This window comes from Dinoponera quadriceps, unplaced genomic scaffold, assembly GCF_001313825.1.
Source record: "Dinoponera quadriceps isolate SergipeBrazil2010 unplaced genomic scaffold, ASM131382v1 scaffold616, whole genome shotgun sequence".
Taxonomy (NCBI): domain Eukaryota; kingdom Metazoa; phylum Arthropoda; class Insecta; order Hymenoptera; family Formicidae; genus Dinoponera; species Dinoponera quadriceps.
Window position 1 is genome coordinate 2,864,194 of NW_014555184.1, and position 15,698 is coordinate 2,879,891.

At 37.5% G+C, this 15,698-nt stretch overlaps 1 protein-coding gene and 1 long non-coding RNA gene across 7 annotated transcripts; both read right to left on the minus strand.

Moving 5' to 3' along the window:
* Positions 1–9: 9 nt before the first annotated feature.
* Positions 10–5,937, minus strand: LOC106743378 (autophagy-related protein 13). Of its 3 annotated transcripts, none has more exons than XM_014617164.1 (5): positions 5,225–5,937; positions 3,046–3,394; positions 2,733–2,916; positions 2,308–2,626; positions 10–1,771 (listed from the first exon to the last, which is right to left on the minus strand). In XM_014617164.1, exons 1-5 carry the CDS (start codon positions 5,429–5,431, stop codon positions 1,559–1,561), a joined length of 1,272 nt encoding a protein of 423 aa, XP_014472650.1. In that variant the 5' UTR covers positions 5,432–5,937; the 3' UTR covers positions 10–1,558. The 3 variants fall into 3 exon arrangements, with proteins under 3 accessions (XP_014472650.1, XP_014472649.1, XP_014472651.1); XM_014617163.1 differs by having other exon boundaries at positions 2,299–2,626; XM_014617165.1 differs by having other exon boundaries at positions 2,299–2,626; positions 5,162–5,242.
* A 5,523-nt stretch (positions 5,938–11,460) lies between these two features.
* Positions 11,461–15,354, minus strand: LOC106743234. 4 transcript variants are annotated; one of them, XR_001374336.1, is made up of 3 exons: positions 14,850–15,354; positions 12,262–12,485; positions 11,461–12,198 (listed from the first exon to the last, which is right to left on the minus strand). It is a non-coding gene; the product is annotated as an uncharacterized LOC106743234 (long non-coding RNA). The 4 variants fall into 4 exon arrangements; XR_001374334.1 differs by having other exon boundaries at positions 12,262–12,488; XR_001374335.1 differs by having other exon boundaries at positions 14,846–15,354.
* Between the last annotated feature and the right edge of the window lie 344 nt (positions 15,355–15,698).

Here is a 15,698-nt window from a genome sequence, read left to right on the forward strand (position 1 = left end):
TTAGATATATCTAAATGTGTATGTTTTCCTTATTTTATTTATATCTATATTTTTCTAATTTCTACAATGATGACATTGATCCCATCTATATTCTACGTATAAAACTATTGGGGTGAGCTCACAGAGAAGTAAATATTTTACGAAATATTTCATATCTTATGCTGAAAAGTACCAGGATAAAATATAAAATGTCTCAGAAAGTATTTACTTTTCGGTGTGTGATCTTATTTTAGTACTTTTATACACAGAATAATTTAAGGAATCGATTTACATTATAAAAAATTATATTCTATTTAAAAAATTTTAAGAGTGATCTTGAAGTATTTTTAACGGAGCAATCTAAAGTAAATATTTTTTTTATTAAAATGTGTCTTCCTCACAACTATAGAACTAAATCTCGATATCTTATCAGTAGAAGATTAGAATGATACAGATATTCTGTATATTTAGAATATACAGTATATTTTATAATAAAATAAAATATATGTGAGAACGGTACATCATATATATTCATATTCTTTTTAATGATCTTATTTTAATACTTTTATATGTAACATGACTAGAAGAATCGATTTACGTAAAAAAAATTGTACGATTCCACGCAGAGATGCAAGTATCACCAAAACCGAAAATTGTTTCCATATTCAAAACGATTAGTTTCTCAATCCCTATTGATTAAAAAGTTTTCATTTAGCAGCACATATCAAAGAGTAAATAAATTTAAAGTTTAACAAACGGTTTACGTTTGGTTCAGAAAGTACTATATGTTCGTTAGATTCTGAAATTGTTCTCTCTTATATAAACATCTTTTCTATATCAGCGAACACATACATTCGAGTAGTTTTCCGGTATTTACTAAAAGAGAAATTCATAGCATATATTAAACTTGAAATTTCGGAACGTATTATGATTTTTTAACATATTTATAGATTTTCAGAACTATGAATCACGAAAAATGAAGAAATATATTCCAGGCTTGTTCAAATTCGTTAAATAAAGAGATTCTTTCTTTCATTTAGAAACCGTTTATGCCAATATAACTTCTACTTATTCATGTTATATTGTCCCATCCAAATATATACTTATGTATACAACAATGATGATCATTGAGCTCAACATTTATGGGTCCTTTCAATTTGTTCATCTATCGTTGTTTCTTCCTTTTATGAGAAGAAACATTCAGCTAACCAATTAAAATTTAACAAAGGACAAACCTGACGTTAAACGAAATTTTGATCATCTTATGCATGAATGATAAATACGATTAAAAAAATTTTAACATTTGACATAATGGATATGATGCATATAGTAGGTAAAAAAATGTATTTGCATTTTCTCATACTATTTCTTAAATAATACACAATAAAAAGAAATATATTGCTGCAAGATTTCTATCAGAATGCAATGTCTTCTTTTATATCAATATACTGGACAAGAGGATATTGTAGCAACATTTTTCTTATTTCATGTGCAAATACGTTTCTTATTCACCATATGTGTAGCTGAACACAATCGCGTTCTCGCTCAAATTAAGACTTCGAAAGTGCACAGCTCAGCCTTAATTATTATTCTCGGTTTGACACAACGATGACAGAACGTCTTCGTAATGTTGCATATTCGTCTCGAATGTTTCCAATTGTTTAGTGAGATCTCCCACTTGTTCCGCCAGCGTTCTTTCTTCCATGAAGGCTTGCAATTGCGGGGCACTTTGACATTCTCGATAGAATGCTCCTAAGTCGCTATTAGTATTTGTGACGGCGAACGGAGTTTTCTGCAACAATAACATTCCAAGTTTGTTCCTCGCACAAACCCAGTTAAATTTGCCCAATCTAAAAGGACCACAGTATTTCGTCTGACTATATGCATAATTATTGTGCACACAATTTCAAATTTTTCGAAGGAAAATATGAAAGTTTAAGTAATGTCATAGATATTTTCTTTGACTTGCAAATTCTTGTAATCAATATCAACAGAACATTACCGTTTTGCGACATTTGAATTTTCAAATTTATATATCTGAACAAATTTTAAATTAAGATTTTATTAAAATCATGAAATTATCTTCAAGAAAACAAATCAAGAAAACAAATTTTTTGTTATCCGTTAATAAAACCAAAATTCTGTAAAAAATATATGTAAACATATTTTTTTTTCATTTTTAATGATTTATAATAGTTGCTGATAAAACACATCGGATACTTGGACATTTTTATCCAGGCAGATTGAGCAAATTTCACACTATAGCACATGGCGGATTGTCATAATAATTATCGTGTTCGAATTAGGAGCATCAATTACCAAATCTACCATAATAAAATCATCGTTGGCACTAGTCATTGAGCAACTACTTCTTCTAGATCCATTTTGAGAGGCGCACTTCGAAGTTGTATTATCGTTAATGAGTCTTTCATTATTTCCGTTGTTGCTGTCGGTCGCGGCAGCTGCCGTTGCAGTCTTTGTAACATCTACTAGTGACACTGGAGGAGGCGACGTTTGTCGAGGCGTCAACAGGGAACTGAACGGCACGTCCGGTATCACAAGATCCTCCTCGTTAACAATAACGGGTTTGTTTACTACAAATGCGCCAACTTTGATGGTATCACTGAGAGATTTAGATGTCTCTTCACTACAAATATGATTTAAAGTATATTATTATTATTATATTATTAAATTACATTATATTGAATAAATATACTTGTCAACCTTGGATTACTTCTAAGTTGTTTTCTTACTTTTGCTGATACCGCACGTGACGCGGACTTAAATCTGAGTGAAAATGATCGCTCTTGAGCATGATAGAATCTCGTCCCGTGTGAGTGGGTGATATGGTCATTTTCGTTCTATAAGAGACTGATAAGTGTATGGTACCTACCGGGGTACACAATTGACCCACTCTTACATGTTTATAGTTATCACCTGTTAAGTAATCAATAATAAGTTTTTTCATAACTAGGAATAAATTCCATTCCAATAAATTGTAAGGAGTAAGAAAATAATTTGGAATTTCTCCCTAACTTAAGTAACATACACATTAAATAACTATACCTAAGACATGTAATTGAGGTTCTCCCATGTAGATTTTATAACACATAGTGTAAGAATCTGGACCTTGCCGCCTGCTTAGTTTATAAGCAGGTGTGACTCTTGAGACAGAAAGCAAGGATTTCAATAGAATCCCCATTCTATTGTATACAGTATATGTAACTCTTACAGTTGGGTCACTCTGCTCTGGCAAAACACCGAGGCTCCATGTTTCCAAAACCATTGTATCACCTTCCACTGTTTTTAAAGAGATTTCTATACAGAGTGGTACAGTGGAACTTACTATTTCTCCACAAAGTGCCCTCTTAGCATCAGCCAAAACCTCTGGTAGTTCTTTTATCGCCAAATTAAACTATAAAATCAGATATAAAAATATTTACATGTTTTGAAGGTCAGAAAAAGAATGTGACTATGACCCGTTCAATTTATTTGATTGCACTTCAATATTTTGATATATGAACAGAGTTCTTTCAAGAAATTATAAATTTCGCAAATTGCAGAGAAAGAATATTCCTGTGAAATTATTATTGCAAAAGCAATTATAATATATCATTGTTATACTTATTCTCAAGTCTTTAGAAATATCTATTGATAAATAAGTTAAATATGTTTTCAATACAACAATATCTAATATAATAATGTTTGGAATTTTATTTGTATAAATAAGGCGATTTTCAAGAAACAGGTCTTCCTTCCCTCTGTCGCTCACCTGGCAGGCCATGTAACTGACAGTCACAAGGATCAGTCTCAGGAAGTTGACATAATAAAATTTGTGAGGCGCTTCTTAATATCTGAAAGGTTCTTGTTGGAATAATTCCTTTATATATAATTAATTACAATTTTAATAATATATAAATGTATATTGCTAGAGTATAGAAATATATATAAAGTTGTTTCGAAAGAAGCTGTCAAACATTAGCAAGCACCTCACAGATTTCGTAATGCCAACTGTCCTGAAGCTATGAACATCATGACTGCCAGTTGTATGCTCGCAGGGCAAGCTAGAGTGGCAATGGGGAGAAAAGAAACGTAGCCTTCAAAAATTACTTTCTTTATACAAAATATTCAATGATTATTTAGTTTAGCTGCATCAACATAATATATAAATATCGATAAAATTACGCTTATTCAATGCGTTTTGGCACGAAACAAAAGAATCTCAGAAAAGAAGTGTCTCTCTGCCCCTAAAGCAAGATATTAATCGTTAAAGTTGATGACTTGTCAGGTTAGGAAATCTGTCATTTCGATGAAATGTAGCAACATGAGCATGCTCTGTGGTCACATTAAACTAAATAATTACCATGAATATAAATATTAAATCTTTGCTTTACTAAAATGTATGCGATAAGTCTATTTCATATTAAAATTAAAACAGAGAAGACTAGCAAAGGCCCCTACACAAGATATATTGTTAACTTATAATTTACTTTAAAATATTGTTATCTGAATTTCTAATTCATTATTTTTTATATTTATTTGTTTCTATTTAATATATATATATATATATAGATATATACTTGTATAGGGGTCTATGTTAATCTTCAATTTGTTTCAATTTTGATATAAGATAGACTCATCTCTCATACTGTAGTGAGGCAAAAAGTTTCAGTTTTAAGAAGAAAATAACTAAATTTATTATATTTAAATATATAAAAATATACATAAATATGTATACATATTATATATGTATATATATTTATGTATATTTTTACATTTTTATATACTTAAATATATTTTATATATTTAAATATAATAAATTTAGTTTTCTTTCATCTTTATTGGAGATTAGCATAGACCCCTACACAAGGTATATTTGTTAAATAGAAACAAATAAAAACAAAATAAATACAAATACAAAAAATAATGGAGTAATTATAAATTCTGATAACAATATTTTAAATAAGTACATTATTTAATGTGGCCACAGAGCATACTCATGTCGCTTTTTCATCGATATGACAGATTTCCTAACCTGTCGTCAACTTTAATGATTAATATCTCGCTTCGCGAGGCAGAGCGACACTTTTTTCTGCAAAATTCTTTTATTTCATGCAAAAGCGCGTTGAATAAGCATATTTTTATCGATATTTATGCTGATACAACTAAACTAAATAATTACCACCATAAAACAGCAGAGTTAAACCAAATGAGCTGTCCAAATCTGAGCAAAGTTTATTTTTACCCAATCACCAGCCGAGGAGTCCGGCTTGCACGTAGTGTTGACTTTCTGACCTGACCTCGACTGCACTATGATTTGGGCAGCCCTTAGCGCCAGGTATTTCGTGAACTTGTCCAGGTCCTTTCTGTCCTGCATGCTTAATTGCAGCGTCGACATTGTACATAATCGTGACACTGATTGGATCTCATAGGCGCTCTCGGGAGCGTACATGTGGGCGAAAAGCACATCGTAACGTCATAATGGAGCGACACTGCATTTTCGGCTTGCGACTGCACAGCGTGGAAGTACGCGTTCGTACAATGTAAATGCGAGTTTACTTCACGCATATACAGCATGCATTCGCGTTGTACTTTGAGTTTTTCGCTCGACTTTCTTCTTTCTCTTCCTTTCTCACGAATACCTGTCGGTTAACCGAGAACCCTCCGGAGATATAACTACCAAAGCAGTCACGTTCAAGCAATACTCTCGAACAACACTCGAACAATATATACCGATCACCAGAGTGGTAATCGGCTGTCATACGTTAGAATGTCTGTTATCTGACCGAGATGCGACGCGACATGTGGAAATACCGATATTTCCAACTTCTCTATTTTTATGACGAGGCACAGATCGATTAGATAGGTGAGACGATATCAAGCATTGTCGAGTGCATTAAATAAAGAATATAAGGAAGTAGCATGTAGTAAAAATACGTGGTAGGAGGTATGCAGGACGTGACGTAATAAACTACACTCAAAACGACTAGGTCTGTTCTACAATTGGTCTGTTCTTTTTAGCTGCATTGCTGAACCGGAGCAATAAGTTAAAGTGAGACAAGTATATGTTTTCTCGCATCAATTTATTGTACTAATTCAGCAGTGCAACTAAAAAGAACAGGCCAAATATGTCGTATACTCAGGGTGCATTCTCTTTGGACGCTCACGCGCGTAAGCGCTCATGCTTATAAGCGTTTTTCAGTTGTTCTTTTTGGTTGTTAAGCGCTTGCGAATGCTTACACCAAGTCGTTTCCTTTGGTATTTATAAAAGGTTGTGAGCACATTAATGGCGTATAAAAAGCTGATTCTAATATTATTTACTTAAGCATCACATGTTAGACATTATATTCTCTCACAATCACATTAATATTAAAAAGATAATAATTAATTTTATAATAGCACTAAAACATCCATGTTTTGCTCTTAAAGGTTCTTAAAGGCTTAATACATTCGATATGTGGTTTAACTAAGAAGGATCATCCTTTCCTGCCAGCAATTTATAACTTTAACAATAATAAACTTATCGGTTTCTAAACGTGTTTTTTTTCCGAGTGGGACTCGATTGACCACGTCTTTATTGATCTACATATATTGGGCAATAGTAGAAAACCAAATCACGACTGGTTGTGGTTGGTGGTGGTTAATTGTAACATGGTCAATCGGGATCTTTTATAGACATATAATAACTAGACCGCGCAATATCAACGTTTCCCTTTGTATGAGTACGTCAGAAAGTATAAAGAGATAATTGCCGTACGAGTACCATTCCGTTTTTTTCTAAAGATGTATAGTGGGGTAAAGAATCCTTTCATAGTGAGGCTGAAATCCCCATTCCGTATATTATCAGATGAAGACAGAATGGTACTAGTACAGCAACATCTCTCTCTAACATTTAACGACTCTTCGGCTGAATGCACAGTCTAGTTATTATACGTCTATGGGATCTTCTCTTTGCCATGTTTACTTCTGTATTCATAGGTTAAAGATCATTTTTGTTATATCCAGGCTAGTCGCAACTGCAAGGAGTTGCTGCAGAATTCGAACTGCGCAGGAATACGAACAGGGGAAGAAGGTAGATGGGGCATTTCTTGTAGGGATATTAGCCTTTTGGATAGTACTACGCGAAAAAGAAAATCACCATATGGTGGGAACAATCGGTAGGACGTGACATCTTGCGTTCTTTTAAAGCGTAGTCTACAATGAACAGTGGGAATATGTTTGTAAGAAGTAAGAGTAAGAAGTTAACCAATAATAGTGAATTATTCTCCTTACATTCGACTATGATTGGTTAATTTCCTACTCTTACTTCTTATAAACATATTCCTACTGTTATTGTAGACCACGCATAAACGTTCACGCTCACGCTGTCCTATCTCGATGGGAGAAGCGTTTATAAACGCGAACTATGACGTCACAATTACGTCATTACATATTCTTTTTTTGTTAAATGACCGAGAAACATAAGTTTCTATTAATCAGAATTATGCATTCTGTGAGCGCTCACGATGCCAAAAGGAATGGTGAAAACGATGTTTATAAGCGCTTAAAACGCGTAACTGTCCAAAAAGAACACACTTTCAATCCACTGATTCGTCCCGAACTCGATTTAGTGGGTCAGGCTTATATGTTGGCTACCCTGTTCTACCCAACAGAATCATAGTAAAGGAGCTGTACATAGAATGTCGTAAAATATATGTATTAATATATAATATAAAAACATTGTGCAATACTTTTATATTATATATTAATATATACATTTTCCGACACCCTATATATAGCTCCTATTGTATCGTCTCCGTTTCCACTAGGGATATTAGGGATAACTTTTGCTCTCTTGCTTTAGGTACTTAGGAAGTACAGGATCCGCTACCAAAACCCGAACAAATTGAACAATTTGTTTAAACAAAATTCTATTGTCATCAATCTATTGTATCAAAATGTAAAAATTACAAAAAACTTTGTGTATATCAGTAGTGGTATATTTTTTGTGTAAAATTACTCTATATAACCCCTTTTTGCTTCGATGACTGCTTCGATCCTCGTCTTGAAGCGCTGGCACGCTCTACAATTCATCCTTGTCTATATTGGCGAATGTCGCTTCGATAGCGACCTGGAGAGATGTCACGTTGGAATGTCTCGCCCTGTTGGTCACTCGTTCAATAACATTCCACACGTAGCAGTCCAACGGATTCAAATCTGTACTGTTCGGAGGCCAGAATTCCTTGGACCAAAGCATTTCCACATTATCAGCCAGTTTTGAACTAAGTGATTTGTGTGAGTCAACGCGCCGTTCTGCTGGAAGGTGTACGGCCTCTCGGCGGCCATGGTATCTATCCACGACTTCACTACTCTAGTCAAAACGTGTAAATAAACCTCTTTTGTGACGGTTTCTTTCTTTTGAAAAAAATATGGCGGCATGACGTGACTCTCACTGGAGACTACGCCTAGGACAGAGGCCGAAAACTTCGTCCTAGTTATTATATATTATATTTAGCCGCAACATCATATATGGTCGATCTCGGGTACACGAAGAACCGAATTTCGGTCTGCGCACACCCAGCGCGAAGGCCTTCGATTATCGCCGCTCTTCGGTTGTATTCCGCATTCGATCTTATCTGTTCGGACATTTTGAGGTAATGCACGCTTATTACAAACATCTGACTCGCCCGAACGTCAATAACTTACCACCGAAGTCAAATGAGGCGGGAAATTCAAATTTTTTTTGCCTGGATTTTGGTGGCGAACCCTGTATAATTGCCGTCTGGTAGTTTTCAACAGCTCCAACAGGTATTTTCATCGAAGCTGAAGATTGTGTGGAGTCTTGAGGCTTTTCGTAAGCCCTCAATATTCTCACAATATTTCCTCTAGCTTCTCCTTTTACCAACGGTTTTTTTATATGCCCGTTGGCATTTTTTATATCTTTTCCAAACTTCTAGGGTCTATGTTCTCTTTTATTGAAAAGTCCTCTTGCTTCAGTCTTGAGCTTACTTGACTCTGCGTTCCATCAAGGAACTTGGCCTGTAGATTTTTGCATTTAAATTTGGAATTAATTATTAAATTCAAACAATTCCTTGATAGCCCCGCTCACGAAGAGCGAAGCTACTTTCAGATCTTCTGAATTATAAAATTTCTGGAAAACACTTACGAGTTGACTCCTGAGATCGGCTCTATAGCCATCCTAGTTTATATGTTTTGAATTTCTGATCCATTCTTTGTGATAATAATCTGCTCAAGTTTATAACGGATCTGTCTATAGCCCAAACCTGAAGGTTCGTTAGAGACCCTCCAGTTCTTTACCTGATTCATCAAACCATAGTGCGAATTGTGATGTCAATCATTTCCTGTCTTCTAGATGAAGATAGATTCATTTCCTGCATTGAGAATGTGTAATTCCTCCTTTATTATGAAGCCCAATAAAGCTTTCCTCTCTCGGATTGATATATCAGAGCTGCCCCATACTATATGGTGGAAGTTGGCATCGCAACTCAGGAGTAGGTTCAGCCTTTTGCCTTTGGTGAAGGAGACCAATCGTTTAACGTCTTCTTACGGGGGTAGTTCACTCAAGTCATATGGCATATGAACTGAGCCCACGACTAGGTTTCTTTCCTCTCCGTTTCTTTTTTCCATTTTCAGCAGCATCACTGTTAGGTCGCCACTGTTGAATTCTGTTAGAAGATATGCATCTACTCCTTTGACTACAACACAGGTTCTTAATTTGTCCCTGTCGTTAACGTGATATATCTTCTCCTAGCCGCCTAGATCTTTGCCGACTCCTGCAAAGAGATCCTTTGGCTAAAGGGAGGCTGTTAGATTTCTGGAACAACTAGGCCGAGAGAGACCTCGGTTATGGGGATGTGGCTTCGTAAGCTTCACGAGATCACCACACGCTCGGGTTGTTTAGGCGTTCTTCTAGCTGGTTTCCTAGGTAGGGTTTAGCTTCCAAACTAGGCAGGGTCCCACCCGTTATCCAATGGCTGGCAGGATCTTGTATCCTTGCATCCATTCATATCTCATTTCATTTAGAACACCTCATCCTATTACCTGTCCAAAATATGAATAGAGTCAATATGGTCAAAGTGTATGTCCAGGATCGGGACACAAATGTGCAGGCCTCCCCGTGGTCCCCGTGGGCATAGCTGTGCACAGGCCGCGTGGAGGCTAGAGCGGTTTACCGCACACCCCGCGCGCGATTGGAGGGTTAGGAGGCGTGCACCGGTCATGGCCGAACTGCCTATCCTGCGAAGTACGCCCGCAAGCGCTGCTGGATTTTCCACGACTTCGCTCGCTTTCTTGTTAATCGTTGCCAAAGCTGGAAAGATAGAATATAGATGTTTGGTAGCGTATAGCCTAAGGGCTAAGGTCGCATGTCGTGGCACGTTACGCGTGTCAGGACTTAATATTAATGTCCTTTGGCGGCTATCGAGGAGCCGCTATCGGCACTGCCTAGGGTGTCGTGTTCGGTCCCTTCTGCAGTGGTAAGGCCGGCTGGCCGAAGTCGCGCACAAGGACGGATTCGAAGCGACTCGGTAACCGCCGGTAAGAATCCAGCTTTCGAGGAGGGGATTTCGGAACCACAAAGGAAGGGGGAATGTCATTTAAAACGAACAATCTTCTCGGTGGAGAGTTACTCTCGCGACTCCAGTCAAATTCTTATCGCAGCCGACCTTGGCTTCCGGTAGATTAGTGCTTGAGACGAAAGGATACCGATTTTGCTGACGAAAGAGCGAGCGTGAGCGGAATGGTAGCGAGAGACCGAGCCGACAACCGAGGGTCATTCAGACAGAGCAAGCCGCCCGGAGCCCGCATTTGTAAGGCCGCTTCACCGCATTCTTTTCGTGTTTTTTTTATGGTTGTTGTCGGTAGCGTGCGAAGTCCTGTCCCCCTTGGTTCGACGGCCGTTCGGGAGATTGGCTATTGCTATCGGACGTCACGGGTCCGCCGCGGAGGTTCGATGTGAGAACGGCGGATTAATGGTGGAAACGATCCCCGGTACCGGTGGATCTAGCTTCGTCGNTGATACCGGTTGGTCGGCTCCCATGCTGTGAACTAGGGCACTGACATCAGTTACTCATGCTTTGTCGGTGGAGTCCGCTGGGTTTTGTCTCCGTGTATCATGCTCTCTAAAGCTCGCCGGAGAACGAGTGAATGCCTGACGCGCTGCACGGCCTACTTATAGACTGCGCGCCGCGATCTCGCCGTTGAGCGAGTGGGGTCAGACGGGTACGCCGCCTAACGGTGTTCCGAGCGCACCACTCGCGCGCGTCTTGCAGTAACATCATTCTCATGAACGGCACTGTTCATACGCCGTCTAGCGCCACCTTCGCAGTTCTACTTGCCCGGTGTTTGGCGAGTGGTTGGCGCGTGATGTTGCGCACCCTTCGGCCTACGGCGTTGTCGGCCGGGTAACGAGAGCCTGCGGGCTCCTCATTACAAATGTTATTAAATTTTTTAAATTATTTTATTTAACTGTTATATTTTTCATAATACACGATACTGAAATGTGTAAACAATATTAATACATAATTTATGAATAAATAAACGTAATTATGCATATAAGTAACTATTTCAATAACTTTTCAACAAATATTCAGAAATGTTTTAGACATATTTCAGTAACTTTTCGGCACATCTTCAGGAAGATTTTAAGTGCATGATTCGCAAATATTTTGCTATCCCAAAACCGTCTCAGAGCTGTCTCAGAAACATTTTGAATCGTTTCTGGGATGTTCCATTTTTTCACATGAAACATTTCTGAAATATCTAAAAGATTTCGGTGCTGTATGGGAAGTGAAAATCTGACGGGCCTAGATCCGGTGAATACGCCGAATGTGGCAAAATTTTCCAGCCCAACGAATCAAGCATGTTCTTGGTTTTTTTTGCCGTATGTGATCTCGCGTTATCGTGCAGTGGAATGATCGGCCTAGGCCCGTTGCCCGTAAAAGATCTCTTGCGTTCGATTTCGTCATTTAAACGCAAAAGTTGATGTTTGTAACGCTCAGCAATAATAGTTTCACTCGATTTTAACAATTCATAATATATCATATCCTTGAAGTCCCACAAAATCATAAATGGAGTTTTTTGCCATGAATATTGGGTTTTGTGATCGATGTTGACAGTTCACTAGGATTAACCCACGCTTTTCGTCTTTTGAGATTATCATAATACGCCCACGTTTCATCACTGGTCACTAATTTATGCAAAAAACTCTTCCTCTTGAACCTGGATAACAAAAAGAAAGCCGTATCGCAGCGTCTTGCTTTGTTGTCAACGAAGAGCACTTACGGAACCCAACGATTCTCTTTTTGAGTTTTACCCAGCATTTTTAACCAGATAAAAATGATTTGCTGGGGTAACTCCTAACGCTGGGTAACTCCTAACGCTGCAGCTAATTCTACTTGGGTTTGGCATGAATTTTTGGCCAGCAGCTTCTCCAGATCGTCGTCTTCCATCTTTTTGGATTGTTTAGGACGTTCGTCATCCTCCAGGTTAAAGTTTCCATTCCGGAACTTCTGGAACAATTTTTTACACGTGTTAGAAGACAGCACCTGCCTTTAATGCCTTACAAATTATTTTCTTTGCTTCGGATGTTTTTTCTTAACTGAAATGCGAAAAGCGAACAGTGCCTAAAGTGTTACTTATCAGATGCCATCGTGTTTATTACACTCACGGTGAATTGTTTGAGGTCATATCAACTATATATTCCCGTTTTATGGTTGATTGTGTTGGTACTGTATAGTCCTAAAGTTAGTAAAAACTTTCCGCTTAATTAAGTGTTATAACTGATTTAATAATATATTATTGATTTAATATTAAATTTATTAGGGCCGATTAATTTGTACGCCTAATAATTGAGGACTAATAACTGAGACACCGAGATGAAATTAAGCCAGGACTTTGTCTCTCTTAGGATCATTATTTAATATTTGAAATTGACAAGTCGCTAGTGTTCACTAGCGACGCCCGATTTTGCGTTCTCAAGTTCGTTGCATATCGTGTTTGATCATATCAGCTATCATATCAGCAATTTTGTAGCATTTACAATGCGCATATTTATGTATTCGCATGTTTCATCGTTCAGACGTCATTAATTCTGTCGACGTAAATTTAATGAATTTGTCAGAACTTGAATCTGTTAATCATTAAAAGTTTCTTAATGTGCTGGAGGAGAATATATGTAACATTATTTGCCATTTTTTAAACAATACAGTTAATTTTAACGTTTATGAAATATTAATACATTTCAACTTCTAAGATATTTAATTTTTATATACTAGTTTTTATGGGTAGTTATTCGCTTTACTTGTATGTGATAATTGTGAAATAAATTTTATTGTTGCAATATTACAAATATATATTTTTATCAATTGTCATGTTCAATATGTAAGAAATATAGGTTCTTTGACAGCATAATATCTAAAATTGGAACATAAGATATCTTTAAGATATCTTTACAATGATTAAACAAAATTAATCTCTAAATTTGATTTAAATTTATCGAAGCGAAGGCTGGTTTCTCCGAGACTCAATTATAGTTGAATACAAATTTTTGTTAAATTCTCTTCTCAATATTTTTACGTAATTTTAAAATCAAAATTTAACTTTTATTGAATATTAATTTATATATGAAAAACTCTGTTTATTAAGTTGTTTATTTTTTATTATTCCGACTGCCACTGCTATAATGTAATTATGATAATCTCATTACAGCAAAATAGTTATGCAGCCAAATGGCTGCAATATCGTTTTCAAAGCCTAAAATGATTTATTTTGTTATCATAAAAAACATTCGGTATAAGTAAACTACTCTTATCGTATCTGAAATGGAAATTAACACGCGTCAAACTTCATTTTACATTTTTGTCCTCTGAAACATTCATCTTAGAATTCTAGCCTTACATGTAAAATATAAAATTTCTTAATATCTAATTAATCGTTAAATTCGATATTAACATTTGAAAATAAATTCTCGTTATAATTTCCTGTATGTGCATTAGGCATATTTTCAAGTCCGTACTTTCTAGAACATTTCCTTCGACACGAAAAAATAAAAGAAATAAAATAAAATAATTACGTTGTATTATCGATATGTCGCGTTATATAAACTTTTCATACATTATGGGAATAGAATATAAGAAATATAGAATCGATATGCGTTTCTCCCATAAATACATATACACGCACACATATACATGTCGAGGTATTTCGATCGACAAAGTTAAAAATATTTCACCCCCCATTACTTATTATTTTTATGAGGTCTCCTCTCACCTGCCACCTTTCACGATTTTTGTCGCTTTAACATTCCTCACTTCCGAAGAGGTTTACCTTCATTTCGCGATACGCTCGCAACACCGCCGATTTGCGGAGGAATATCAAATCTCAAAGGCCGTACGCGCGACAACATATTACATACATTTCCTGCCAGGGACTTTCGTGCGCTCGCTCGCTCGCTTTCTCTCTCTCTCTCTCTCTCTCTGGGTGTTGGAAAATGCTACGAGGAATTCTCATTGAGATAACGATACGACGCGTCATATAAGAGATTTGTCCGTTTATCGAGAGTCGTTTCATCAGAAGAAACGTGAGGGAGGAGAAGTTCTGTGCGCGCGATTTCGTTGCCACATTCGCCGTCGCGGATTTTTTTACAACGTGCGCGTACACTCCGCTCGGCTGTATTAAGCCCGGTCTACATAGCTCGCAGAACGCAAGACGTAGGTCTCAAACGCAGATATGACGATCAGCTCCTTGCATTTGTTGAACGTCATCTTGCGTCTGCATGTTGTGTTTTGCGAGCTATGTAGATGGAGTTTTATTTATGTTTATACACGTATACGTGCTTATATACATACATATATATATAAGTACTCACGTACATATGTTGCCGTCTGCGTAGCGAGCACGCGCCGATCGAAATTTGACGTTTGCAGCGCACGTTTCCATCGGCTTCCGTGAGCGGCGCTGTAGTCGGATCGCTAGACAAGCGCGCGCAAGCGATCAGTCGCGAGTGCGAGTTCAGTCAGGTTGGGTGTATCGTTCGATCGTCGTCATCGTCGTTGCCGTTGTTGCTGGTGCCGCCGCTGCTGTCGGTCGCATTGCTCCGGTCTTCTCGCTTCGCTCCTCGTCTTTCGATACATCAAAACATGCTTTGCCATGTTGCGTCATCAGAGTGTCGCGTTGTCGTCCGGTAGTCGTTGCTCGTGATTAAGTGTACCTGCGAATGTGTATTGTGTGACCCTTTCAACCACCTGATCAAGTGTTGCCAGACTTGTGGAGTTGGTTCAGACAGCGAGGGAGAAACCAAGCGAAGGTACGCCCCACTACCGTCGTTGGCGTCACTACACCCTCGTCGAGCGGCCTGACGCGTGATCGATTTTCCTTACATGTGTAAGTAACACATGAATGTTGCTCTTCCGTCTCGGTCGCGCTATCGGAAACGGAGCGAGCCTCTCTCGATTTCTTTTCCGGTCAACTGTTTTGTCGTGTAGTCGACACGAGAGCGACTGTCAATACGCCTTTTAAATTTTTCTCTTTTATCGAGCCGACATTCGTACGATGGCACGACGAAATTGATTCGCAACGTGCGCGCACTGCAGACGACTCTTGATGTATATCCTCTTGTTAAGTATTCCTATAACGTGACTCGACTGTAATTTTAACGCGGGGTTATAAGGTTCTACGGGGATGTTTAATTGACGGCAGTTCGTCAATTCATGCATAGCAAC